Source organism: Anopheles funestus, chromosome 3RL (assembly GCF_943734845.2).
Source record: "Anopheles funestus chromosome 3RL, idAnoFuneDA-416_04, whole genome shotgun sequence".
Classification (NCBI taxonomy): domain Eukaryota; kingdom Metazoa; phylum Arthropoda; class Insecta; order Diptera; family Culicidae; genus Anopheles; species Anopheles funestus.
The window spans coordinates 77432328-77460302 of record NC_064599.1 but is presented as its reverse complement, the minus strand read 5'-3'; the positions used below and the strand labels follow the sequence as shown (position 1 = coordinate 77460302).

At 40.6% G+C, this 27975-nt stretch overlaps 1 protein-coding gene across 4 annotated transcripts; it reads left to right on the top strand.

Moving 5' to 3' along the window:
• Positions 1-78: 78 nt before the first annotated feature.
• LOC125768186 (uncharacterized) lies at positions 79-27750 on the top strand. 4 transcript variants are annotated; one of them, XR_007418852.1, is made up of 7 exons: positions 79-197; positions 2012-2227; positions 11359-11596; positions 12281-12399; positions 23826-23919; positions 24251-24595; positions 24689-27750. XR_007418852.1 is itself a non-coding variant. In XM_049435521.1 (6 exons), exons 3-6 carry the CDS (start codon positions 11369-11371, stop codon positions 24515-24517), a joined length of 708 nt encoding a protein of 235 aa, XP_049291478.1. In that variant the 5' UTR covers positions 79-197; positions 2012-2227; positions 11359-11368; the 3' UTR covers positions 24518-27750. The 4 variants fall into 4 exon arrangements, 3 of the variants coding, with proteins under 3 accessions (XP_049291478.1, XP_049291481.1, XP_049291480.1); XM_049435521.1 differs by having other exon boundaries at positions 24251-27750; XM_049435524.1 differs by having other exon boundaries at positions 79-225; positions 24251-27750.
• Positions 27751-27975: the final 225 nt, after the last annotated feature.

Here is a 27975-nt window from a genome sequence, read left to right as displayed (position 1 = left end):
TCGCAAGGACATCGTACAACCGAGCGTACGTCCTGAGCGGTGTCCTGGCACCGAACGGCCGGTCGTGACTGTCAGTTGTCCGGTAGAACGTAAGCGAGTCGGTTCGGTCGTGCTTGTGAGCGCATCCTTACGTTCCGCTGTGGTGTGGCGTGTGTATTCCGAGTCGCGTCTCCGGTCCGTAACAGTTGGAAGCTGTGGTAGGTGACAAAAACCGTCGACACTATGGTGCGGTGAATGTGAGCATAAATAGACATCGGGGAATCGGGAAAACAGGGATTGTGATAGTGTGAGTTCCGGGATAATGCAGGCGTAGTGTCCCGCTTTTTGGTCTGGTGTTGGTAGTAAATCCTTTCCTGTTTCAAGTCGTAGGGAAATGAAAGTGAGAGAGCGAGAAAGAGCGAGGAAACAAAGTGGACCGTTCAATCTTTCCACTCTACCGAAAGGATAAAGAGATGGAAGTGTGCCTTGTTGAGGTGCGATTCCTTTATTTCCTCCAAGCGAGGCTCCTGTAGGGAAGGTGAACAACACCACCCAAAGGGCATTTTATTAGTAGCTGTACTTGAGATCACTCCCCGATATCAACAGTGGGTCTCCTCTTAAAGGACCGTTCTTATTAAGGTGCCGATTTTCCTATTTACGGGTTAGTGCGCTTCAACACAAGAATCTCGAAGTGCATTCAACTGGATGGTGTTTCATTTTTCAACACCCTTTCCCGTTGTTGCTGATGCTCAAAATCAGCATACCGTACCGCTGATTGGCCAATGAGCCGAACGCGCCATAAATCATCGCCGGATGCGTATCCGCAGCAGCTGGTCTGTACCTTATCTGGGCGCATGGTAGCTTCGTGTCGATATCAGATCGGGATCGCATGATGAAGGTATTACGTTTTCCCGGAAAAAAAAATCCCCAAAGCAACCCAATGTCCGTTGTCTATAGTTACCCGAATCTCCCGGGACCAGCTGCTGCTAACGTCTTTTTATTCCGCCAACTTGGATCTTGGTTTTGCTATTTGTTTGCTACACAAGGGCTAGGGAAAAAGCGGGCCACCGTACGTTTGGCTGTTTGTAAAATAATGTAAAAAAACGGGAACAATTTTTCACCCTCCTGCAAGTGGGGTGCGATAAAGGACAAGGTGGGTTTTTGGTACGCTACGGAAAAGTCAGTGGAAATTTAGCTACTTTTCTTACCATTCTTCACCCACAAGGACGAACGAGGTTTGAAAACACTCCCTACGCTTTCACGACACAACCGTTGCGCACAGTTGTATCGCTTCGTTCGAGTACGGCGTATGCGAGTGTATTTGTTTTCATCGGTTGATTTTCCCGCGCCTGTTTTTTCCTCCGCGTTTTCACCCTCTCCTAACCGTGTGAAGTTCTATTTTCCACCCTTACTTTAGGTATCTTTTCCTTCCCATTTTTGCTCATACATCTACCCTAAAACCTGTGGGTGCACCTCTGTTTGCTCATCAAAGCAAGCATATAGTAGCGGCAAAAGCGGCAGTGGTGTGCGTTTGTGTACGTTATTCGGTAAAGCGTGTGTTGGTGTGGCTGTGTGCGTTCGATAGTTGCATGTGCTCGCTCCGGAAAAGGCCGGAAAATGCCGGCAGCATATCAATTCCCTCATCCGATGAAAGTTTCCCACTCTCGTGCTCGTGGAATAAAGTTTTGCAACGAGTTTTGCATCCTTCCGTGAATCTCGGTCGCTCTAGTTTATTAAACAACGATGGTTTCCATGTGTATTTCAACGTATGTGTGTGTAACTATTTTTGTGTATGTGTGTGAAAATGTTGATTTTAACAAAAGTACGCCAGGCGTGATGGATAAAATAGGGGAGAAAATGTTATGAAAATCTTCTACTAGTGACAAATTGTACTACGTCTTGCATACTTTAAGGCGCAAATGGGACGTGAATGGTTAAAATAGGCTATTGTTTGAAGATTTATTTATCTTTTTTCTAGAAGTAACTTTTTTAAATGAATTTTGTTTCTTTTTCCTCCTCAAATTAATCACAGATGAAAGTTTAAAATGAAATAAATAAGCAAACATGACCTCTCTGGCAATCAGGGTGTGAAAAAGTGTATAAAAAACGAATGTAAAATATGCAAAGTATGTAATATTAGCATGATTATGAAAGGCTGAACAACTTCAGTGAAAACTTAAAGGCCTAAGCTGCACGAAAAAGATACATCATCGTTTTTGATGCGGTTAGAAGTGGATTGAATCACAAGGTAAGTTGTATTAATAAAAGTAACATAATTTTGTTGATCATATTGCATACATTTAGGAACCAATCAATCGAATTTTTAAGACCCATTCCGATTCATTCTGCCATAAAACAATCTACAACATCAGTCGTTTTACTTGAAACGAATATTTACCTTTTACGAGCACACTTACCAAACTCGAGACAGCAATGAATGTGACTTAAAATGCAAAAGTATGAATTTTTAAGCGTCCACCTGTCATACAGCATGCGAATTGGTGCGTAAAACATTGTTTTGACAGCTTCCCGTATTTTCGGTCGGTACTTTTTTTCTTAAACTTCTTTACCCCACGGGTCGTCCGTTGTGGTATTTACTTCGTCCATAAAAAAAAATCGGAGTCCTCTTCAGTGGAGGTTATACTACTTGATCTTCACCTTTAGGTTAATCTTCTCAAGCGGTAACTAACTAGAGGCAAGGGACAGAGGAACCATAACCGAAAACAAAAATAAAAACGTGTATCGCTTGAAGGTAGCGGCAAACTGTCCAGTGTAAAAAGTTCGGTCAATTCATCCCAAATTCCAAGACTTCCAAGACTTCCCAGAATAACGAGGTGTAATGAGAAAAGCGAAACTTTTTCGTCCTAGCTTAGATACCGAAGGATATCTACATGTTCAACTCCCACGATTATCTTGGTTTTTCTTGTTGGGTAGCTTTTGGGTGTTTCTTTCTCTCTTTTGTTTTGCTCATGCTACTGAGTAATAAAGTGTAATTTTGAAGAGGAATTTAGATTAGTGAATTTCTAGCTTTTTTGGGGGTGTTTTCTTCAATTTTTTTTTTGTATTTAACTACCGGTAAGGTTTACTTAGGGCTTCCAATACTTACGATGAGTTAGAATGAACAAAACATCATAGCAAAAAAAAAAAACAACAGAAGTCAAGTTTATTTATTCGCCGTCTCGAAAAACACCAAAGATCACATCACATGCCTCCAAAAGGCAGCAGGAAAAAAAGAGGCAGGACACAAATATACCGCCTCCAAGGGAGACTTTTATTAACAGAAAATGTATGTAATCCACCGGGAAAGTAGAATCGGAATGGTATTCACCCTAAAATGGAATGGAAAGCAACGAACAAAAAAAAAACAGGAAAACGATTCGAAAACATCTTCATGAAGGTGGCTTTGTTTCGCTATTTATAAAAGTTGAATCCTGGGAAAATCCTTCCAAACAATGATGATCGTACCGGGTAAAGGGAAAGGTGGGAAAACGTTCTACTGAAGCACAGGAAGAAAACAACCTAACAACAACATCACACACACACAGACACACCGATGTAGAGGATCGTCCTATTCGAGGTACAGGTCGTCACTAGCGATACGAAATTTAAAATTAGTTTTTCTTCGATAGGAAACCAACACCCAACCGGTACGGTCTCGTTTACCTTTTTTTGTGTTGCCAAACGATGGAGCACATATTGTGCCGGTTCGGCGTAGGCCTCCTTTCGCTTCCGAGAAGATTCGTGCCCCGTGCTGTATTTCACTTTTTTTGCGTCAATTCTATTTCATCTCATAGCATCGTTGCGACATTCATCCACAAAACTCGAACCGACACGAGCAGCAACAAAAAGGTGGTCCGTCGGACGGTCGGTCGCTGCGTCTGTCGAAGTTTTTCCCATTTATCCACACCGGTATTTACCGCACCGTTGTAATCGTGTCACCGTCTCTATAGTCGTCGCTTTTCTTTCCAATTCTTTGACACAAACAATTCACCTCGTGGGTAACTTTTGTTAACTCCCAGGGATACGATCGCACCTTTTAAAGAGCGATAGCACGAAATTTGTTGCTTGGCTGTTGAACGAAAAATGTTGATTTTCGATCCAAATCGATTCTAGCCTCAAATTACATTTCCCCAAACACATGATGGGCAGCAAATGTTGCTTTTCCTTCACTGTAACTCAATTGTTGCAAAACATTTCGTTTTTCGCTTCGTAATTTGATTGCCAGCCGGGCGAGGGAATGGAATGAAATTATTCGCAATACAATCAACGGAGATAATCCTCGATTCGATTGCTTTCTAGTGAAACAATTATGTTTGTGTAACGTTTGTGTTCGAGCAAATTAGAAGTTAGTCAGAAATGTTTTTTTAATCGACAAAATAAATGTTAGTATAAGATAAAAAAAAGAAACAAAGATAAGAATAAGAATTTTTTTTTGAATAAAAATTTAGGAGTATAAAAGGTATTATCAAAAAATTCCTGGATCAGGCATCAGCCCCCTCAAATTTTTAATATTAATTTTGAATTTATACTCCACCAAGCCTAAACGTTCTATGACATATATGCTTTCGCATAAAACCTTTTCTTCCAACACCTTTAAATCAATTTAAAGTACATTATACTAACTCAATATTCTACAGTGTATGTTGTAAAACTAACACTAAAACCATTTCTCATCCCCTATTATTCTAAAATTACTCTTGTTTCTAAGATAATCTCATCCACACAAAACCGACACCACACAGGAATGCTGTACCTGGGTATCGCTTTTGTAATGGGAAACGATGACATCAACCTCTCTTGACAGTGACGCCGGTAATGACGCTGTAAAAGACCCGATCCCTTTCTCAAACACCGAAACACTTCATTCACGACGTGTAACTGCACAAATCAAATTCAAGTCCATCCAACGATATTTTAAAAGGACTTCCGGGAAAACTGCACTCATCTCGTGTCGCTAAGACCTTCCTTTTATCCATCTCTCTCCTTTTGTCGTTCTTCTTGTCGGGACATTTGAATGGGATAGCTTATCACAGGTGAACACAACCCGTGAGCCATCGTTTCGGGCATGGTTTCCAACGATGGATGGATAACTCACCCCATCCGTATCTCAGTAACGGGCCGTATTTTGCCAGCAATTAGAACCTTTCATTCCTTTGTGCGATGGGGATGGCGTACCGGGTTGAAACTCCCCACCATCGACGGCTTTATAATGTTGTCTCCCAAAAACCCCTTTTTGCTGAGGCCAGGTGTTCCAGTGCAGATGGATCCGTGCAAGTGACACGGTGCAAAAACTCACCTTGCTTGGCCGTCATCTGAACGATATGACCGTTGAAAGCGAACCCGCAAGCAAATGATAATGAATAATTTGATTAAGGGATGTCCTGTGGATGTTGTCCGTGAGCGCAACACCGTGCGCTCAAGCCAGGCTCAGCCTCAGTTTCCGTGGGAAACTCTATGCAACTGACAGGCTACCGGGTATATGTATATGGTCATGTACATCGGGCATTACCTTTCAGCGTCCGAGTGTTTCTCAACCTGACATGACTTGACATGCTGGACAACCGGGCCGGAGATAAACCCTGACTGCTAACGTACGCTCCAAAACTTGTGAGGTTTAGCTGATGTCCTTGTAACAGAACACCTGATAACATCGCACAGACATCCAGAAGTTGGATATGAAAATAGATGAACTGAGTGCTTACGTCCGGTGCATAAAAGGGGACCAATTTGTTCCGCATAACGTCTGGTCTCTTGTACTAATGGTTTAAAACCAAACAAGGAACTTTAGAGCAGTAATTTTTCTTTTTATATCACAAAAGCCTGGAGCTTCTAGTTTATACTTATAACCTTCTCCAATCTGTTTTTCGTTCAACAAATCCACATCGAAAGCTTTTATACCCACTCCGCCGAAAGTGTAGCCAAAGCCAATAAAACGATTAAGCGTTAGGTGGATAAATTGTGTCTCCTTCCATTTAAGTGGCACAATTTGTGACCTTCCTTGTGATACCAACACGTTGATCAATGTGCGGCTGACCGAAACGACGAACTTACCGAAGCGTAAAGTCAATATTCTTCTACCGACCAAGGATTACTTTCATCTGTTTGAACGATTTTCGAAGCGAGAAATGGTGAAGGGAAGAAGAAAAACCTAATACAGCTATAAAAATAGCACACCTTCACATCTTGCCAGTCCACAACGGCCAACGGTTCCCGGACAACGGTAATATGTTATTTTTAAATCTGGCAAACCATTGGCTTGGCTGAAGTTATATCTCTGCAGTGTACTCTGTGGAGATTGGTATGAAGCTTGTGTTTGTTCGTGACTTCTGGTGAAATTGCTACACACACACGTACGACCAAGGCAATTATTTTCAATGTTATCGTTTTGGCAAAGGGCACTTCCTGCTAGCAAACTATTCGAAGCAGTTTAAAAGTAACCTGCAGTGCATGATTTTGGACGTTTTGGTGCATTGGGCTCAAGTCTGAGTTTACGTCGACGTGAAAATAAGCTATTCTACAGGTACCAAGATAGTGTGCTACTTTAGACGTAAAAAATGCTTCAAATCTTTTGGTGACAAATTTCAAAATGTTAACCTCAAAATTAGAACCCCTCAAACCACAATCTTGGGTCACCTAATTAAAGTAGAAAAAAGGATAAACCTGTCCTAATTGGCGATTTGATTCCAACCACAAATCGATCAATATTTATATCTCGCTGTAGAACCGTCATCAACCGACGCCCATTATGCGGACATCCGAAAGTCCGGAAATTATTTCCACTGCCCCGAAAAAGGAAAAAAACCTTACCACAAACAGCAACTCTCGGGCCGGATATTACTACTCGGCACCCGTAAGCTGCGACAGTGCGATGAAGAAATCTTCTTAAGTACCCAGGAAAGCTCACTTCCTTTGCCTCTCTTTAGTTCCTCCTCTTTTTTGCACAGATTCTTCCACCTTTCGGGTTGGCGAGATTTTGTGTCGCAAAAGTTTCCAACCAACCAACCGGTCCTAACGGAAACCTTCGTCCGGGAAACGTATTGGGCAGTGGGCTGAGGTCAGGGCCAGGGTCCCTTTCGCTTATCGACTATTATCGACAGAAAACCTGACAGTTGGGCGTAAAAGTTGTAGCCACTTGGAAAATATACTCGTGCGCGAACTTTCACCGACGGCAAGAAGATGCAAGTTTTTGGACAGAGCCCGGTACAGGATCAACGATTACGTAAAGGCTACTGCTCCGTCAGCTAATTTTTGCGATGAGAAGGTATTTTTGCAACGTAAGTCAATTATTACGCATGAAACGCGAGAGTTGGGGAATAGAGATGGGCCATGGTCTTCATCGAGCGTCTTCATCGCAAGGATGTTGCGCCAGTAAAATCAATTAGGCTTGCCAAATTCAATTTATGTTCAGTAGACATAGTCATGCTACGTTGGATCTTCTCCTCAGGAAGGCAACAACCTATCCAACGTTTGTTGTAAATTGAGTTAATCTAATGAACTTTTAGCTTACAACAAAGTATATCTTGTAATAATGAGTACATAAGCTTAAACAATTCAAATATTATGTTTGAAGTCACGCAGCAATAGCTTACGCTGGTTCGTGTAATATTACACCATGTCACTTGTTTATTGCCACCGAAAGCACTCCATGACAACCGAGATTCAATCGCCGAACGATGAACGTTGAACAATCGAGCCGACCAAGCGTTTTATGAGTTTGCACAGGGTTCGAAATTTATCGACCTGATAGCACATTAAGATGCCTACCGGATGTTTCGTCGTGTGTTCTAGCCATTTGCTCTTAGGGCTGGGACACGCACGCGATGATAGCGTCGGAACGTTGCCGCCCTATAAATTATCTCCACACAAGCAGAGCAGTGGTGCATCTTAGTGGTGTGAAAGCATTGTCACGATGAAGACATGTGATGGAAAATAATAGCTGATCTGTCGGTCATAATTCATACGTCCGTTCGTAGCAGAGAAGGTGTGCTATAGGTCGCTTTGTAATCTAGAAGCTAGAGATATCCCCGTCGGCAGACGGAAGTTGTCCAGTGTACGAGAGCAGCACATTAAACAATATTAATGATGACGTCGTGTTTCGATCCTCGTCCTCGGTTTTGGAATCTATTCTTATACGGAGGGAAATTTACTGATAAAGGTATAGTGTTTAAAGCTGTTCATGACCACCCGAAATTGCCTGGAGAATAAAATCGTTTCCATTTAAGAGTTCCATTTTTTGGATAAACTAAGCATTGAGAGAGGTGAAGAATTATAGACTTGAGATTCATTTGAACGCTCTTCTTTATGTGTTTTTAACTATGTCTTTAAAATATTTAATTGAAACGTTGCATATATCTCTACTACAAGCTTATCTAATTCAAATAGGCTATTCTTATTCGTGATTGTCAATGTCTCAGTTATTGCTTGAGGAATTCTATCAAATTCTTGACATTTAAAACGACTTTTAAACGACTTTTACTTCAATTCTTTCCAAGATTTTTGGTGAAAATAGCAACTAAATTTATAACCCATCGATAAGAAGTCACTTTTGAGCAAGTTCTGTCTCCTTTCTAACAGCCTTCAGTCTTTCTCTCTGCTTTTTCTCCCCCCCCCCCCCCCCCCCCCCCGGCCCGCCATCTTAAACCGAGTCTATTTTTGGGGCTTTCCACTTTCGCTCGAAAAAAGTTAAAATGAAACACAGAGTATACTCGTTTCCGTATGTTTGCCCAACAGCTGAAGCAGAAAAGCTTAAAAGTCAATCCATCTGGTTGCTCGAAACCACTCACCCGGGGTTCAACATTCACCGAATGGGCAAAAGTATTCGACGCTATTGGGCCATTCGCTAAAGATCCACCCGTGAGCACAATGTCTGACGTCTGGGAAATGCCAAGCCACCGCCTCGGGCGTCAAGGATCAAGCCGAGCAGCAGCAGTTTTTGGAAAGGAGAGCAAAAGAAAAAACGAACCGGATTGGGTTACTTTGGCGTTCCATTTCTACTTGGTTTGGATACTTAAAGTCGAACCATTGTAGGCTGAAAGTTGGTTGCTGGTGGTCTTGTTTGAATGAGGTTATATTTCGCACACAGACTCACACAAACTGGTTTGCAACCATTTACATAGAGACAACTGGCAGCTGACCCTTGAACGTAGATGAGCTTGTTCCTGAACTAAACGAGAGTTCGAATTGTTGATGGCGCAACGGTTGGTTTCCGGCTGTTGTGAGTTTGGTTTCTTCGGACCGTAGGGGTTTTGTGGAGAGTATTTTTTTGCGAAGTAAAGTTTTTCGATTAAGCCGTTTGAATATAAGGAGAAAGAAAATTCGTAAACTAGTTACGCAAAGTAGTACTTAAAGTAGGAAACTGTGAGCATTAGGGCATGAAATGCCTCAATGTTACCGTTCAAAGATGACTTTAAAATGAAGCAAACATAATCACATTAAGTTTTCCATTAATTTTCCTGGTTTGTTCTGGCATACCGCAGTTTTCAAATATAAATGTGGTAGAAGAATTGTTGGAAAATCTATTTCCGTTTTCTTTTCTGTTCCATAATTCCACTGCTTCTCCAGGGTTTATGTTGACACTTTCAAGCTCGTTTGCTTTTCCTCTTCTATTTGCGTTAGCTAAGCAAGGGGATTTTCCATTTCAAATTTACCACTAAAGCTGTCACACGTATGGACCGTAGTTTGAGGTAAGAAAATTTTAATTAAAATCTTCGTTAACACAAGAGCAAGGTAAAGAAGAGTTCCCGGTGGATGCTCTATCCGTTATGCTCTTGTCCACTAGCTGAAGTGCATCTGCACAGCAAATGGAGTCGCTTTCAAAGTTTTGCACGTGGCACAGGTATTAACCATCGGGGAATCATTCTGATTCGTATTCTAGTTTTTTCTACTAAGCTCTTGATGCATTTCTGCTTCGGATAAATAAACGGAGTTGGAGTTGTTTTTTTACACACGCTCAAGTGATTGATTTTTCTATTCCATCTCGATTGCCACTTTTAATAAATTAGCTCTAGGATTTATAAAAAAAAATTTATAACCTTTCTCTCGAATTTTATGAATCATTAATCACGATAAAATATTGAGAATGGAATTGAAACTAGACTCCAAAATAATGTTTCCCAACTAACATTAAACAACATTTTGATCACCTTAAGAGCATCCCAAGTGATGAAAATATCCAACGCAAAGATAATGAATCGGTGGTCGGTTTCCGTGTAAAACCACATTTTCTAGACGAACGCAAATACACGTCACTGATGACAAATGGTTGATAATTATTTACCAAACCAATTTTCTTCTGCTTCAGTGCTCCGTCGTACAGCATTGACTAATGCATTCATCATTATCACTTCATTTGCTGCATTTGTCTAGCAGAACATCAAACACTGGCACGGTGAAACCGTTGGCGTATAATTATGGTAATTAAATCATAATATCTATCTGTCGGTGAAACGACTGTTCTTATTTGTCGCTTTTGGTTTCAGTGTGCGCGGAGAGTGTTCCTTAATTTGTTGGAAAGTTTTTTTTCCGAATGTAGTACGACTAATCATGATGGAAGCGAACATAATGAATTAAAATGAAACTTTCATCTCTGAAGATGTTTGGGGAATAGTGTAATTGTAGATGATTAACTTGGTCACATACTAGCAAGTCATTATGGCAGAACCTTTTCCTCTGAATATTACACTAATTTCCATTTATTATCATGAAATCACCAAGGACATCCTTTAAGAATTTCGATTAATTTCGAACAGTAAATAAAAATAAAAAATTTGTAGAAAACAGTAAGACTACAAGTCAAACTACAATAAGCTATTTGTTTGTTTAATGTAAGAGTTTCCCAGTTAACTAACCATTCAAAAGAGATCATTTTCCTTCTCGTTTCACTATCTTATCCGCAGCCTCGATACACCTATTAAATATATGATAATTCCAGTTAGTTTCTTCCGTACCTCCCACGTCTTATTTCCAACTATTCCGCTTTTCAAACGTGGTGAGCTGTATAATGAAACACAAGGGAAAGAGCCATGGCGAGTAAACATGTGCAGTACTGCCAGGACATCACTTATTTAAATTATCCTTACCACACGTTTGCTGTGCGTGTATGTGTTACGTGACGCTTGCTTTGCATCGCTTCACCACATAAGCCAACTCCCATGTGGGAACTGTGTGTTGGTGAGCAGTCTGCTTGTTCGAGATAATCTATGCAATTCTGCTGAATTCGTGTGTGAGTATGGAGAAATGTTTCCGAAACAAGGCACTGCGACAGGTCTAAGTAAAATTTTTCCAAAATGTGATAAGAAAATAGTACATAAAATAATCAATATTCCACTAATATCTCATACCCGATGCTTAATGGCCCATTTTTAATTCATTTATTTTCAGATCCGTCTCGATGTTGATGATGGACTTTAAGGCATCCAACACGGCTACCATCGCCACCATCGATAAGGGCAGCGACCGTACGTTCGCGTCAGCCTTCTTCCACCCACCGGCATCGCCGGCACACGTCGGCTGCTGTGTGCTTAACCGAGCACCGGCCAGACCCCCGTCCGAAATCTATTTCGAAAGCCGTGGCAAATGCTGCAAGAAGCTACTCCGGTACAACGGTTATCCGAACAAGGTACAGGGGCATTAAAGCTAGTTAAATATTTTAAACGCGTAGTGAAGCGTTGAAGATTGTGCACGATAGTTATGCTCATCCCTCAAAGAAGCTCTCTTGCGAGTGTTATTAAAAATGTATTGATCTCTTAATGTCTAAATGAATGTTTAATTAATGATAAGAAATCACTCCGCAAACACTATTCGTAACTTTCTCAATAAATGTCAGCCTTGGAAGTGATACTGTGTTAATCTTCTGTTAGCAAACCCTCCTCTATTCCAATTTAATTTCATTATCTTGATAAAATCTTGGCGAACTTAAGGCACCGAATAGGGGCGGTAGAGGGTAACTAACCCCGGTCGATCTAATTCACTTTACCCAACATCATCATTATCACCAGGATCTCGCCGGATTAGCACCCTGAACGATGGTTTCAAATTTTCAGCTACCTCACTAAAGCCTCACTAAATCCGGCGTATATTTAGTGTGTAAACTTGCTTCTTTTTTCACCCCCCTTCTTTCGAGTATGAACTCATTTTGTAACTGACCCAACTTATTTATAAAGGAGTCACCAGGAAACGGGAGGATGAAAAAAAAACCTTTTTCATTCTGTGCTCAAATTTAGCACAACTTCCCTCAACTAATCCGCCTAATGCTCAGCTCCAAAGCTTGGCAACTGATATGAATCTTAACTACGCTTCGCAGGTCCTGCTTTATCCGGAAGAAGGATGGGCCCGCAGTGCAGCCTCCAGCTACTGGACGATAGCGCCCTGCCGGTGGCGAAGGAATCGCTGCATCGTGGAGGAGGTGGCCGGCTCTAGGAAGTAAGTTAAACACCAGACAGAAATTGAATTGATCTTTTGTTAAATGTTTCCCACAATACATACATACACACATTCCTTTCCCTCTCTCTCTCACTCTGTCTCTGTTTGTCGATAAATTATTGAATCGCAGGAAAAACGAGGTCGATCGGTTCATGAATATGGAACGCTAGCCAGAAGTTGTTGATTTTTATACATTTTGCTCCTCCATGACAAAGGGAGAAACTGTTGGCAAAACTACTGGAGAGCGAACCATTGTACGTGTCAGCGCGTGTTACACAGTCGGGCACAGCGGGCTTCCGGCTGGCAAGCATTCAAACAAGTTGGCAAGCTGACATTCAGTGTACAGCGGTGCAGCGAATGTATTTGCATGTTGCATCGCAAACTCACTCCCCAAGTTGTGACATGCAGCTCAATTTATGCTGTGTGGAAAATAGGTTGATACACGATAGAAATGAAACATTGTGATTGTTTTGTGCTTCGAACAGAAACGGGCAAGCAACTAGTTGTTATCCATACTGGTAGTTTTGTGATTAAATTATGCGTGTTTATAACTAATATTGCATAATGCCGATGTTTGTAAGTGCGTTTTACAGTTAATTTGCTGTTATAAAATCATTTGGTCTGGACCGGTTAAAAATAAAGGGGTTTCCGAGTTTCGTTTTCAAGTAAAACTGGAATGTACCTTTTTCAAATAATATTTTTTTACTTAATATGACACCAGTATAATTTCAAATTGACATGCTAAGTATTCAATATTTGAGGAAGCTTTTCTTTGAAAAAATATTAAAAATCCAAAATCTTTTTTCGACCTCCTGAGCATAAACAATCCTCGGCTGAAACACCGACAGTTTGACAAATGAAGAACTTTCTGAACAGAAACGATTCCAATCAGAGTAATTTTAATTCAGGAAGTGACAATAATGGCAGACATTACCTCAAAACATTATTCCAGTTTAACTTGATCAGAATTCCGGAATTCCAGAACATTGCCATTTTGACCTGAAAACCCTGTAAATCTCTTCAATCAAGCATAAGGCTATATTATCAATTAGAAACCTTCTTAACACTAGAACTTCGAAGAGTTTTCAGTGTGTGTTATGATTCCTTTATAACAAAATAATTGTGGAAAAATAACTCCAACAATTAATGTGAATAAAAAGAAGAGCTCCTCAAGTTTTATACTCAAAATCTCGAATTAAATAACTTTCACAAGTTATTATGAAATTATTCATTTTATAAAATAACAAATAAGGTGTAAAATACATCAAGCAACAGTAAAAAGAAAGACAGACGTACGAAAAATCTCACCACCATCGAAAGCTACGAAGCTATGTTTCTTCCACTTGTGTCGACATTTTGTCATTTCTGGCTGTTGCTGTGAAACCGTACGAATGTCGGTTCAACTTCCAAAGCACCGTAAGCACCGTCTGGTCAACACACAACAACTGAAAAGGTATGTCCGGTTTCGGTTGGGGTTTTTTTTTTGCTTCGGGCGCACTTGTCACAAATTGCCCTCTCGAGCGATCGAGGTGATGGGTGTTTGTACAGCACTCGACGAAGATGCTTTCCGGTATCACGTGCGGACCGGACATCCGGCCGTACTGGGTGTACTGGTGATGTGCATTGTATTTGACCTAAGGAAACATATTTCTCCGGCAGAGATTCTTCACCCAGCAGGATATTTGTTTCGAATGCTTATTTGTGTCTATGCATGAAGAATGACAAAATGGAGATGTCGCTGTCGCTAGAAAAATTAAAGCATTTAAAGAACCATGGTTTTGGTTCTTTTGCATTCAACTCTTTTTCAAATGGTATGCTGCATTTTATCCTAGCTCCCGGCAAAGCGTCCCCAACAAAAGGCATGTGATTTGTTACTGCAAAACGTTCAACGCGTTTCTTCCGTCCCGTATTTAATCCGGCACACAATATGGCCGAGAACCAGCGATTTTTTTTCTTCCGCTGCTATCGGTTGCTCTAGTTTTCCGTAAGATTTACTACCTTTCCCGGCCATGGGCGATGTTTGCCGAAGATGATTAATATTTTCCTTCAATATATTCAATAACGCCCTTGAGCTACACAATCCATTCCAGCCACGGGGAGATGGACCGCATCGAAAAACGGAGAAGAAAAAAGGATGTGAAAAAGCCACGCCAATCCATGCATGGGCAAAAAGGGCTCTGCGGATATTCTTCGCATAATACGATCCAAATGACAAATCGTTCCTGATTTCCATATTTCCATTCATCCCCCCCTGCTTTAGGTTATCTCAACAGCACCAACAACAAAATCAACCTCCAAAGAGGAACCATCCATCTCTAAGCAGAGCGGATGCGGATTATGTTGCCAAACCCCTTCGGGCCAGTGATTGGGTTTATTTGTCGATCGGGAAATTTGTCTTCCTGCGGTTGAAGCTTAACTCGTTCCCGGTCATAGTTTTTTTTTATTTGGTTCGTTTTTTCCCCACCCGTTGAGAGCAAAAGCCTATCGCGTGGACAAACTTTCTAGCCTAACAAAATGATGCTTTTCCGCTGGATGGGAAAGTTAAATTTGTTCACCCCGGGGTTTGAAGCGAAAAACCTGGTGTTCTCGTCCTACACACGTCCCAAGCCGAAACTAGATCACACTTTTGTTTGCATAGCTTGTAGCCATTTGGTGGGCGTTATATTAACGGGTGCAGTAACAACCAAAAAAAAAGTGAACATGCGAAAAAAATCACTCCATAATGTCCACAACTTTCCCGTGCGAGTTGGTCCACGGGTTCGACACGGGAATGCCAATGTTTTCCACCCGGTTAACTCGGAAAGCTCTCCGCTTTTGGCGCTTGTTTATGTAATGGAGATAATTATCCCTTTTCTGCGGTGTACATTTTTCGACAAACTCGCATCCTGATGGCCAAAAAGGTAAAAGGGTGATGCGAATGCAAAGAAGCAGTAAGAAGAGAGAAAAAAACCACTGGACGAAACAATGACATTTGAAGGGACACGTTTCAGTTTGTGACATTGCAAGAAGCCACGTTACGAACCGTTACCCACCGGAAAAGGGTTTGTAAAAAGTAGACCTAAAAGGTCCAATTGTGGAATGTTACTGCTTCGGGTAGGAACTCCTTCTTTAATGGTTTCGACTTACTGACCCATGATCACGAACTTTTATTGTCAATTTCTAAAGATACAGCTCACTCCTCCCTGGCAAGTGATTTCTCAAGAAATGAAGAAATGCATCGTGCCACAACAATATAAAAGTACGTAAAATTGCAATAGCGTTGAGTGGTTTCCGTGGTTCGTCTGCTTAAGCCTGTTTAACCGAAGGAAAGAGGTTTACTTTTGCTAAATGGGCTACACAACGGCGCTCGTGCTCTTTCGAGTGTCTTGTTCTTGGGAGAATTCTTCGGGTAATTAGTTCCGTTGCGCCTTCACGGGCAGAAACAGAGTGGCTTGTGTGTTTCAAGCGGTCTCAAGGTGAAAGGTTTCAAAGGCTTTTTTGCCATTGTTTGCTTTATTTTTATCGTTCTTTGTGAGTATTTTTTTGCTGTTGCTTTGTTATGCCTCCCACCACGGGTTGGCGACGTGGTGAAAGTTTTAATTTGTTGTGCCGATTTAATTACGGGCTACCTAATCCTTTCATTGTTCGGCAGCCGAAATGATTATTATGGTCCCGTTCATTGCTTCTGCCATGGGGTCACACGAAGCTATTGCGATGTGATTTTGGTTGGTTGACTTTATTGAGTCATTATTGAACAACGAGCCCTTAATTTGTGTTGTTTCGATGCTGCAAATTTGAATCTAAATTGTTGTGGTTTTAGGATGGAAGAAGATGCTTTTTATAATAGTTTAAATATTGTTGTGTTTAAGAGAAATGTTTCCTATTGGTTCTTCTAAGTGGCTGACGGTTATCAAATGATCGAACAAGAGGTGGAAATTTTGAAGGTTGAAGATTCAGGTAAAAACCAAACTGATGGTTGCATGCGTGGTACGCAACGGTGACCTCACTTTTGAAGTCTCTAAGACATGGAGTCTGTCCAAAACTGACGGCTCTTAGCTGTGTTGGAGAGGAAGATGTGCAGAAGGATTTTTGGCCCCATATATGTGCGAAAACACAATGGATGAGTCTAGGCATGCGCGTATTGAATCAGAACCATTCGATGCGTTCCAATCTTTATACTGAGTGAACGAGATCCGCACAATAGCATGTTCAGTTGTGGTCGGTTCACATTAGTGATGGGAACTCCGGAGTGGATTCTAGAATCAATTCCGACTCCGACGTATAAAAACCGGAGTATACTCCGAAGTAATTGCTCCCGATTAATCCGGCTTTAACTCGGGAGTGACTCCGGAGTAACTCCGGAGTAACTCCGAAGTTTACTCCGAAGTAACTCCGGAGTAACTCCGAAGTTTACTCCGTAATAACTCCGGAATAACTCCGAAGTTTACTCCGTAGTAGTTACTCCGGAATGTCTCGGCGTCGGATTACTCCGACTCCGGGAAAATTGAAGATTTACTCAGTACTACTTCACATGTGTAGTCTAAAAAAACTGAATGATCACCACCACGTCACGGACGACGTGCGGAAGAACTGCCGTACGCGTTCGGTTCACAACACTGATCGAACTGGACCGCACTCAATCCTTTAAAAGAATCGTTTGTCCCAAATTTAGACGAGTAACTAGAGCTATAACGATGATCTCTATAAGTGTATTAGACTTACCATACTCCGGTGGGCTGGTCATGTCATTCGAATGACACCGGTCGACCCAGTCCATGAAGTCTTTTTAAGTCGTTCACATGGGCAGGGGACTCTCGGTAGGATGCAGTGATGGCCTGATAAAAAGGAAAAAAGAGAGAAAAATATATTATTATTAAAGACACTGACACTCCATTAGCTGATTTCAGTTTTTACACAATTCGCACTTAATTCCCCCACACACTACACTACTTCCTCGAAGCAGATTGATGATGGTAGGCTGTCATTTAATTTATTTCCATCCATTTGCTGCGATCGACATCCACCTTCATTAATCAACCAGAAGCAATGGAACGATGCTGGTAACAGCATGTTCTCGTTACCTAATCCCACCGTTTCCTTAAGGTTTTCCCTGCATAAAGTGAAATTTACATTTACTTGATTATCTTGCACCACCACCGAACACCACACGAGCTTTCAAGTGTGCGTTTGTGTGGCATTTTCCCAGACCACCAACACAAAAAGACTATAGGCAGGATAAAAAATTAAATCTCACCCTGGCGACTGGCGCAACGAACAAATCGTGTGTTGTCTTCGCAAACCGTATCTGCAGCGAAGTAAAAGCCCGTTTCCAAGACTCACACCAACCCGAAAAGCCGTTTTGGTGGTGACAACGGATTTAACCTCAACCTGATCAACACTGACAACTGGTTTTTCCACAAAATCCCGTCAAGAAAAGCTTGGTTTCTTCGTGCCATTCCGATACGCGGGAGGCGTTGAAGTTTGTAAAGTGCGAGCAGAAATTAATTACGAAAGTGTCAATTCGTTTAATTAAAACGTCCTGTTTTTTTACTTCAAGGAAGGGTTCTGCTGGAATTCAGATGAAGAAATATTTAATTAATTTACCCTTCTGTTTCGGCTTTTCCTCACCCCCGCCTTGTGTGCTTTGCTCACTTGGTACGGTTGTTAGGCTGTTAGAAACCATTCCATTACACAGTTCATGTGTGTAGATGTGTTGATTGGCCGATTCGGTACGTCTTTTTGCCGAACGGAGCTCTACCGTTTGTGACATTCCTTAAGGGAAATAACTTCAATCCTTTAGCCCTTCGATGTGGTTGTGTGGAAAAAAACCCTTGTAAACATACACATTTCTTGTTCGATACGTGTGTGCATAAAAACATCATCTGCAGTGTTCCGCAGAACCCGTCTCGCATTTCCCCGTGAGACACACATGACGAATCGAACTGGGTGCAAAACATTTTCCACAAAGGCAGCCGGATATATCATAAAACTCTACATTGGTTGTAAAACCCGGCCTTTCGGCCATTGACGAAAGAACAAGAAAAAACAAAACCAAACACACAGAAGCCTCATAAACAAGACAATAACAATAATTGAAAAGAAACGATCGAACGAAAGCGTCGAAACTGATGGGACGTTACGTGTCGTATGTTCGTGCGGAAGAGAAATGAAAAACGGGCCTTTCGTTGGGTTTCCTGCGTATTGGAAATGGGGAGTTTTTCCTGTAAAAAGAAAGAATTTTTGTGCGCTCAAATTCTGGCCATAGCCCTGCCACACGAATGGACAGACGGCGTACGGTGGCGTCATCAGCCACAAGGGAGCTGTGAGATATTTATTTTCCTTTCAAACCGTGCGTAGTCTTCTTTCCAACTCTGAAACTTCTTGCCGCTTTCCACATTCATTCGATTGCTCTTTCACTTTCGATGTTTCGGGCCGCAAACGCCCGAAGGGTACGATTTTCGTCGGCTTCCGAATTTTTCGGGAGGGGTGTTGGAAAAGCTTTGGAAAATGTCCCGGCAACAAAATAGCCACCCCAACAAAAACGCATGATGCTTCCGTGCAAATAAAACGTTATTGGAAGTGGGCCAAATAAAGGAAAAGCGCCAGTTCTTGCGTTCGACCAAACGGATGGTAGTTTTCCATTTTGTGTTTTTCTTTTCTCCTTTCTTTTTTTCTTCTTTTTTTTCGTCTCTCTTAACCCTCTGAGTGGGTGTCCCTTTTTTATGTGGCCCACTGCCACACGCATTTGGTCTTCAAGCTTTTTTGCCCTTCAACGTTCCAACAAACGATGACTTTTATGTGTGTTTTTGCGTTCGGGCGATGAAAATTATACCCTCGGGAGCTGACTTGCCTGTTTTTTCATTCGATTCGACCATTTCTTTCACACACACACCCTTGCGTTGTGTTATGAAACGCTGAAAGCTCAGCCTGATAATGTCAATGCTCTCAATAGGTCAATTGGAAAGGCAAGACAGGTTTTTTGTTTGCATTTGGCTTTCCTGCCTGTGAATGGGTATAAAATACGAACGTTTTTACTTTTTCAATTCACTCACTCTAACAACTTTATCTACACCTACAGCACGACAGCTTGTTTTCAGCTTGATCTACATACGAAGCTTTAGACGCACAAAAAATGGTTGTTTTTTCCCCCATTTCACAACCATTTCCAACAGCAAGGTGAATTTCGTAAACATTTGGAACATAACCATTCCCATTCAAACCGTTCAAATTGGCTTTATATTTATGGGTGTGCTGGGAAGAGCTTTACGGTTTGTGGTATAAACTTTTGCAAAACTGACTTACGAACCGGATTGACTTCAATTCGGTAGTGATAAGTCTCTATTTACTAATAGCTCCTTCGAGCTTTCGGATGCTTATTCTCCATCGCTGTTTCACGTGCTTTTTCATAACACCCTCCTCCCCAGCCAGCATATCATGATCGACCGCCGAGCTAATCAATCTTATCCCTTTCCATCAGCGCTCTCGGAGGAGGAATAAAGTTTTGCAAAAGGGGGTTTTCCGAGCATAAATCCACACCATCCATTCACCTTCATCATCCTCACCCAGGGGGCTAATCTAAATAATTATTCTCAATCTTCGCTTCGCTAGCGAGAAGAAGTTAATCGTGCGGCAGAACGGCTTTCCTAAGGATTAAGATGTAGCATCTTTATGCGTAGTAGTCGTACGTATGTGTATGTATGGGGCGGAGTTAATATTTGGTAGTTGGGAAAACTTAAGACACGCAATACTGTATTTCATTGATGTGTCATTATTCCTCAAGAAAGCAATCAGTTTATCGCTAGGAGTACGGTGTGTAGTTTTCTACAAGAATAAGTAGGGAAATTGTTTAATGAAAATTAATATTTTTTGGCCGAGGTACAGCCGGCATATGGTGCCCTTTCACGGTTCGGGGAAGGAAATGACATTGAAACAAAGTGAATTGTTAGTTGCTTAAGTGTCTAATAGTTGTGAGCAATATGGTTTGGCCGTTCTTTACTGATAAAAAAGTAATTTTGTTATGCATTCAATTCACTCTTATGAGGTGAGTTAGTTTGCAATGTGTTTTCCATAAAATTTTGGAATCCATAAATTATAAAATCATTTTTTTTTCAAAGAAAAACTAGACAATTTTCCCGACTTTTTGGAAAATAAACCTTTTCACCTTTTGCTTCAAAACTGCTTCTTCGCGGCCCTTTTTCTTTGACACAATGGCATTTTTCTTTCACTTCTTTCACTTTTAATTACACACACACACCTTTAAAAGAGCCAACTCTTTTAAAAACCTTTTCCACATTTGAAACACCTCACTCACCTACAATGCCCACATTTTTCAATTCACTATTTCACACAATAAGCAATAAGCAAAAAGCTCATTGAAAAATAGACCAAAAACAACCTACACTTTCTTTTTTTTCTAACCACCATGACACAAGCACACTTCAATACGCTTTGGCACTTTTGAAACGCAGCACTTGCCTAAAATGGCCACATTTTTCACGCAATAAGCGAAACACGAATTAACGCAACAAGCAATAAGCTAATAAGCTCAAGACATCACTTTTTTTCACAAAAAAAACCAACATTTGCACTTTTTTTACTGTGCACAACGGATGGAAGCCACTTTTCACAACATGTACTGATTATTTTTTATTAATTTCAGTTTTTATTGCCTAGCCGAACAAACACCACTCGTTTGTGGCATGATTTTATGACAAAACAGGTTTTCAAAACGCACTGCACAAATACAAATGCAAAGAATTTGCAAGCTTAGTACGCGCATAGTACACGCACTGCTTTCTAAATTTGCTTACGCTCACACACACGTACTCTCCGCTTTGGTGTAATGAAAGCACCGCACTCGATCGAAAGGTTCGAAGTGTCACGCATACGCTGACACAAACCCACGCCAACGCTGGCATCAATTTGAACGCGTGCAAAGCAAAATTTCACTGTTTATCATCACATTAACACACAAATTAATGTATTAACTATTGTTTTTATGCAATAAGATCCTCGAGGATCACTTTTTGACACGAAACAACAACTTTTAGTCACATTTTTTTATGCACAAAGAAAGGACGCCGCTTACCGAAGGCGTTTTTTTCATGACTAATACGCATTGCTGTCCGATCGCTACTGATCACAATTACTCCTTTGCTTATTAACATTATCTCTCCTGCTTCGTTATCACGACACACCTACACAACTGTAATTAGCGAAGCTGTCACCCGATCGCATCTCTCGCATCTTATTCGTTCGCACACTCTTCTCTCTCGTTCCTCCTCTCGTTTCTCCTCTCGATCAAATGCGTTCTTACATTGATGGCATGTAAAATGTAGGCATATAAATACTTTTTAATAACTTAAATAACATTGTTGTTATTAGTAGGAAATGGCTTCAAAGGGACAGTGGTTCGAATTGGGGCATTGAATTATTTAGAAAAGTTCCCTTTCCCATACCGTGTTGGCGGGTTACCAATTTCTGTTATCAACATTCATACACATTTTCGTTCTTCGAGGTCCGTCCGTCCTGCGAAGCCCTAGGGATATTGGTTAATGGCCGAGAGTTGCGTACAAGACTTGACGTGGCCATAGTGATAATTTCCTAAGACGATATTTTATGCTCGCAATTCTTATACAAAGTTTAATTTAATTAATTTAATTCAAAATATATTATAATGATCCACAAGTATAAAGTATTGTTGGAGAAAGCCTAATTAAATTTACTCCCACGTTAAATTACCTTTAGCTGAAAATGAAACCTCATAATCATTCTTTTCTTTATTCATTTTCCGAAGGCACTCTTTTCTAAAGCACCCAACAGTGTTACCTCCCTTCCATCAAGAGCCATTAGATCGTGTGTCCGTTTTAATTTCCCCCTTAACTGGTTTCGATGACAACAGAAGAAGCCTACAGTACGGTTCGGTTCCTACAGTCTTCACCTTCTATTAGCAGAGGCTTTTCGTCTTCATCTCCCCATTCAAAAATCCTGCCCAAAAGGCGAACACACTTGCCAACAGCCTAACGATGGCGGAACCAGCGCTACATAATAAGGACACATCCTTCCCATTCTTCTTCAGAGCACCATTCGGAGCGTCTTAAAAAGAGAGCACACTAAATTTGCCAAGTAATTTAATATAGCATCTCATTAGCCAAGCCTCAGTTCAGGGACCTTCTGCCGGGTCCGCTCCGGTACTTTAGAAGTGGTAAACCGCCTAATTTAAATCCAGACCAAGCTCCAGCACTTTCCTTCTTTCTCACACGGAACAAACGTTCCTTGCAGCTGAATAAAAGCAACATGAAACGAGTCAGACGAGATGGAAAACAGTCGCTAACAGAAGAACAGCTTAACATTTTGGGTGAGATTTTCATTCACTTTTTCTCCCTTGCCGTTCGGTTGTTCTTCTTTGCGAAGTGAAAAGGAATTAACAACCAGCTCCAGGCTGGTCCACCTGCATCCCATGCCCACACATTTGCCTAAGCAAAGCCACCGAACAGGACGGTTGTGAAATTATGTCATAATTCAGCGCAAAACATTCACAAATTAAACCAAGTCATTTGGAAATCCGCCACCGACGCCCACTTCGTTCCATCTGACTCGTGCCAGATGGCAACACGGCACAGCTTATCTCTGGTTCTGGTTTCTCAGCGGAGTTTCTTGCCATCTTCGGAGCAGACTTTCTGATTCGCACTGGTCGCACCCCAGCAGAGTGGTCGCTACCCCCTCCCGCGTTGTGGAGTTTGCTCCGAGGTTAGAAAATCAAAACGCAAAACCAAAAACCCAAAGTCCCCGTTCGTGTTAGTCTACCGCCTGAAGGTACCATCCACGGCAACGAGATGAGTGCTTTTTTGCGTGAATTCCAATGAAATCTGGTGTTTCACAAATTCGTCATCATCAGCTTGAAACCACTCCGCGAACGGTTGGTTGTTCTTCTTGTGCTGTGAATTAACTCCCCTCAGGACAGGCAATAATGTACATTTTGGGGCTGGAGTTGTCATCATTTGAAATGCTGGCGGGTATTGCTGACTGACGGAGTGAAGTACACGGATTGGTCAATCTACTTTCAAAGCGGATGAGGTTGTTTTCTGATGAAATTTTGTGGCATGACGTTTTGTATCCGTTGTTAATGATTCTTTCTTTGAAGCGTTGTCGAACCTAGAGTAACTTTCAATGGAAAACTTGAGGCAAATAGCATTCTGCTGTCGATTGTGATCTGTGAAAAAATCTGTAGATACTAGGTACACGTGGACACGTGTTTAAAGTACATTTCAAATATTTTTAATCGATTTACTTTATGATATTTTAGTTGAATCAATTTTCATTTCCCAAAATGTTTAACTGTTTATATGAAATTATTTTAAGTGACTTAAAAAAAATTTTTATTCATGTTTGGCGATAATCCAATATACTGAACATTTTTTTTTCGAATTATTTTCTACTTTTCTTAGACAATCCACACAAGGCCGCATGATCGTTGTTGGTGATGGAGCACTCCTAATAGTCGGTACCTTCAAACGGCGCGTTCCCGATCCCGACTTCAAGGTAAAGACCATTGCCCATTTCTCCCAAACCCTTTATTTAACAGCAAACAACATTCCATACAAACGTAATAAACCGAGAACTGGAATGTCGGCAGTAACTGATGGTTTATTAGTTTAGAGCACTATTATAGCTTCCATTTTGTTGCATTGTTGCCCGTTCTCTCGTTACTTCAACGATATCGGAAAGTATTCGTTTTGTTTGTCTTGCCTATTGCATGACCGGGAAATAATATTTGTAAACGGACCCTTCTGGTCATGATACACCCAGCTTGGGTTTTGTTTTTGGGACATTGAAATTAAATTACGCCTTCCGCTTTTACCATTTTTCCCAGCTCTATCTTTCCTCCAACATAAGTTTGGCCGACTATAATATGGGCTACTGCCTGACGGGGACACTGGAGCGTGGCTGCGAGCGGACGAACCAGTACCAAACCACCCACTTTGCCGTCATACGACGTTGCTGGCCTTCGAACGAACACGACGGACATCACGGTGGGGGTGGTGGGTTCGGTGTTGGCGGTGTCGGTGGGGGCGGCGGTGGTAGTAAGAATAATAACAAAACACAGCACACCTACATCGATTTCCTCTTCAACCGATGATAACATGATACCGGACGGGATGAGAGTAGGACGACAAAAGCAAATAAAACAAAAATGGGGGACAAAAATGGCGATTACGTGAGTGCGTTTTGGTTACGTTTTTCGGCCCACATTTTTACGAGAGTCGTTGTTTTTTTTTCGCGTTTTGCTAAACAACCAACCCAATGGTAGTGGACGGTTCGCGTTGGAACCATCAAATGACGTGTGCTTTTAGGTAGCAGTCGATGATACTATAAATTTAGATATGAGCGGTATATTATACAAACTGAAGGCGATTTTCATAACGACAATGATGGTGTGCAAATCTTTCAACGTCAATCCGTACGGGCACATCATGAAACGAGGATAGTAAAACAAAAGAAAACCGCGAGCTATGCTTTAAAAAAGCAACATATTATGTTAGCGCAATTTTGTCACACACCCAAAAACACTTAAAACGATCAAAACAAACAGAATAAAATAGAAAAACAAATAAAAGACTTAACAAAAGATACAAAAAATAACAAAAGCGAATGAAACAAATCCAGCAAAATAGAAAGCGAATCAATAAATCGATCTTTTAGTGTGCTAAATATGGTAACAAATCAAACAAAACTGACAAAACGCAAAGAGCCTACTGTAACGAAGAGATAGAAAATAGATATGAAACAAAATCTAATGCAAAAACAAAACTAGAATCGCAAACCATACAAACACTTCAAACACACAAATCAAAAAAGGACAAAAAAAACAAAACAAAAAATAAAATCAATAGATAAAAACATTTTCCAAAACAAAGAAAGAAAAATTTTCCACCGCGATCGAAGAACTCGAATGGCGAATGGTCGATTCATCTCTGCACCTTTATTTATATTTGAAAATTTCGCTTACGGGGGAAAATATATTGTGTGCAGGAAAATCATACTTTGTGAAGTAGCACACTAAAAACAAACAACGGAAGATGTGAAATCAATCATCTAGCTAAGGGGAATAAACAACAAAATACGCGAAATCGGTTTTCGCACGCGTTTCGTTGTTTGGAAGATGGTAAAAAGATATCCTATAGAAAGTCATAACAAAACACAAAACGCAAAACCCAGCTACAGGCAAACAGTATAGTTGTGTATAATCATACCTTTAGAAAGCGGGCGAGAGACGCCCGTATCGGTGGTGCGTTGAGGAGACAATTTTGATGCTGAATTACGTAGTGAAAAGTATTTTTGTACCGGTCGCTTTTTGTACATAGAAACTTCGCTTGATAGGCGCAATCGAAATGTAAGAGAAATACAATTTACATACAATTATAACAGTGAAATCAAACGATCGATAGCTCGTACCACATTGTATGTAAAGCACACAGTGTATAGGTTCGCTTTTCTGCATTGCTTTCTCGGTGAGCAAAGCCAGCTTAAACTGCTGCTCGTTGTTGCAAGAGAGCAACCAGTCAAACATACGTAAAACCATTTTCCTTATTCCTTTACCTTGCGTATAACAGTTGCAATACTAGATAAGTTCCATATCTTGCTCTTTATATCATTATCTCATAAGGTAATTTAAAACGGTTTAATTTTATTTGCAATTCGCTATACTTTTAAGAACAATATTATTTAATAGTTCTTTACCTTAATCAGTGTGCAAGATGTAATAGAAGCGAGCAGATAAACAAAACAAAAACACCCAAAAAACACCTAAATAAGCAAAAAAAAGAAAACACTGTAAACACAAAAGAGACAAAAACAAAATCAAATCATTCGAAATCAAAATGTAACACGATGAACATTAACGTCCTGCCAGTATTTAACGTCCATAAACAAATAGTTGTCTAGTTGCACTGACGCGTCCTCACAAGCGCACCCGGTGTAGGGATAATGGTGACTGAATGCAAAAGAGGAATTAAGCTAGCAAACAAAAAAAACAAACGTTTAGGAAGTGAATATTAAGATTCGAGTACTGCTATTCTGTTATATTTTAATTGTTGTTTTCACTAGTGAGAACAATACTTAATGTTTTTCACCCCTGGAATGGGACAACGTTTATTTGTAATAATAATTTATATTGCTTAAAGGAAATTGTGATGTTCGTTTTATATTCTTTTTTATCAAAATCAGCAACATACGTACTCTTAAATGCCTAACCGTAATACAATCGTAAATCAGGCTTAGAACATCAAAGTACTCCTAATGTAGTAGTTGAGTGAAATGAGCCCTTTGAAGTTTCCAGTTCTTTCTTTTTCTTTTCTACAATTCGAATATCCAACCCAGGAAGCCCAGGAACTGAACATACAATTTTTGCACACCAAAGACAGAATATAATCAGATCGAACGCTGTATCGAAATGGCGCTTCGACAACTAGCTTAGCTTTTTGTTTTGTGTGTGTGTCTGTAGACGAATGAGTAGTAGACGCAATAGACGCAAAAACTAAACAGGTCGTAAGGCTGTCGAAAACGGTTACATACACCAGATAGCTCACCATAGATGAGATACGGAGTGAGCTTTTTTGCTAGTAAGAAAGCTTTGAAATGGCACAAACCAATCAGTAACGCATCAGGAACGTTTTGCAGTTTAAGTTTTGCAACCCTGCCCATATCCTTAACCTTCGAACGCTACGCTCTAATCCAAATCACGCTACTAGCATCCCCTCCAAACCCACTTATATAAAGGATATGTGTAAATCATCTTACATGCGCAGCTTATAGCATAGGAAACAGTGTGTGTAGCAGGAGCGAATACAGTAGACAAGAAATAAAAGAGAAAGAAAAAAACCTATAACATTAAGCTCACGGAGAGTAAACGTCTCGTAAAAAAAAGAAACACACAGCTAGAAGAGAGACTATTTTTTCTAAAGGAATTTATATACAAAACCCAGCGAAAATAAGGAGAATGTAAGAATGGTAAACCCACGCAAAGACAGAAACGAGTAAAACGAGTAAGGGAAATCGTTTGTTTGTGTGTTCTTAAATGAACCAACAACGAACGAAAGGATTGTAAGAAACGAACGGAAACAGTTTTTGGGGGGTAAAAACGAAAATGGATGAAAAGTGAAAATTTTTCCCCTGGGGTTTGGCAAATTTCAAATCAAATCGTCGTCAATAATGATGTATAAGTGTAATTATGTATGTTGCGAAATGGTGGTCTGCATCGGTTAAAACGGATCGCGTTGTTTATGAGTATAACGATTGTCAAACATGGACGCGACGATGATAATGATGAGTACAGTGGGAGAAGAAAAATAAATGTTGTTATAATTTCCAAAACACTGTTTGTTTTCAATAACCGTAGCTATGAACCATAAGCCATGATGACACTGTTACAAATTTCCTAAAAGTTGTTACATTTTATTACATCCTGATGGTAATGTATTATCCTTGTTCTAGGATTTCTATGATCTATTAAACATATTTTATTATTTATTGCAATTTTTTAATCTAAAAATTTGTTCGTTCGATTTATTCGTTCGTTCGATTGCATTGTCATCGAAC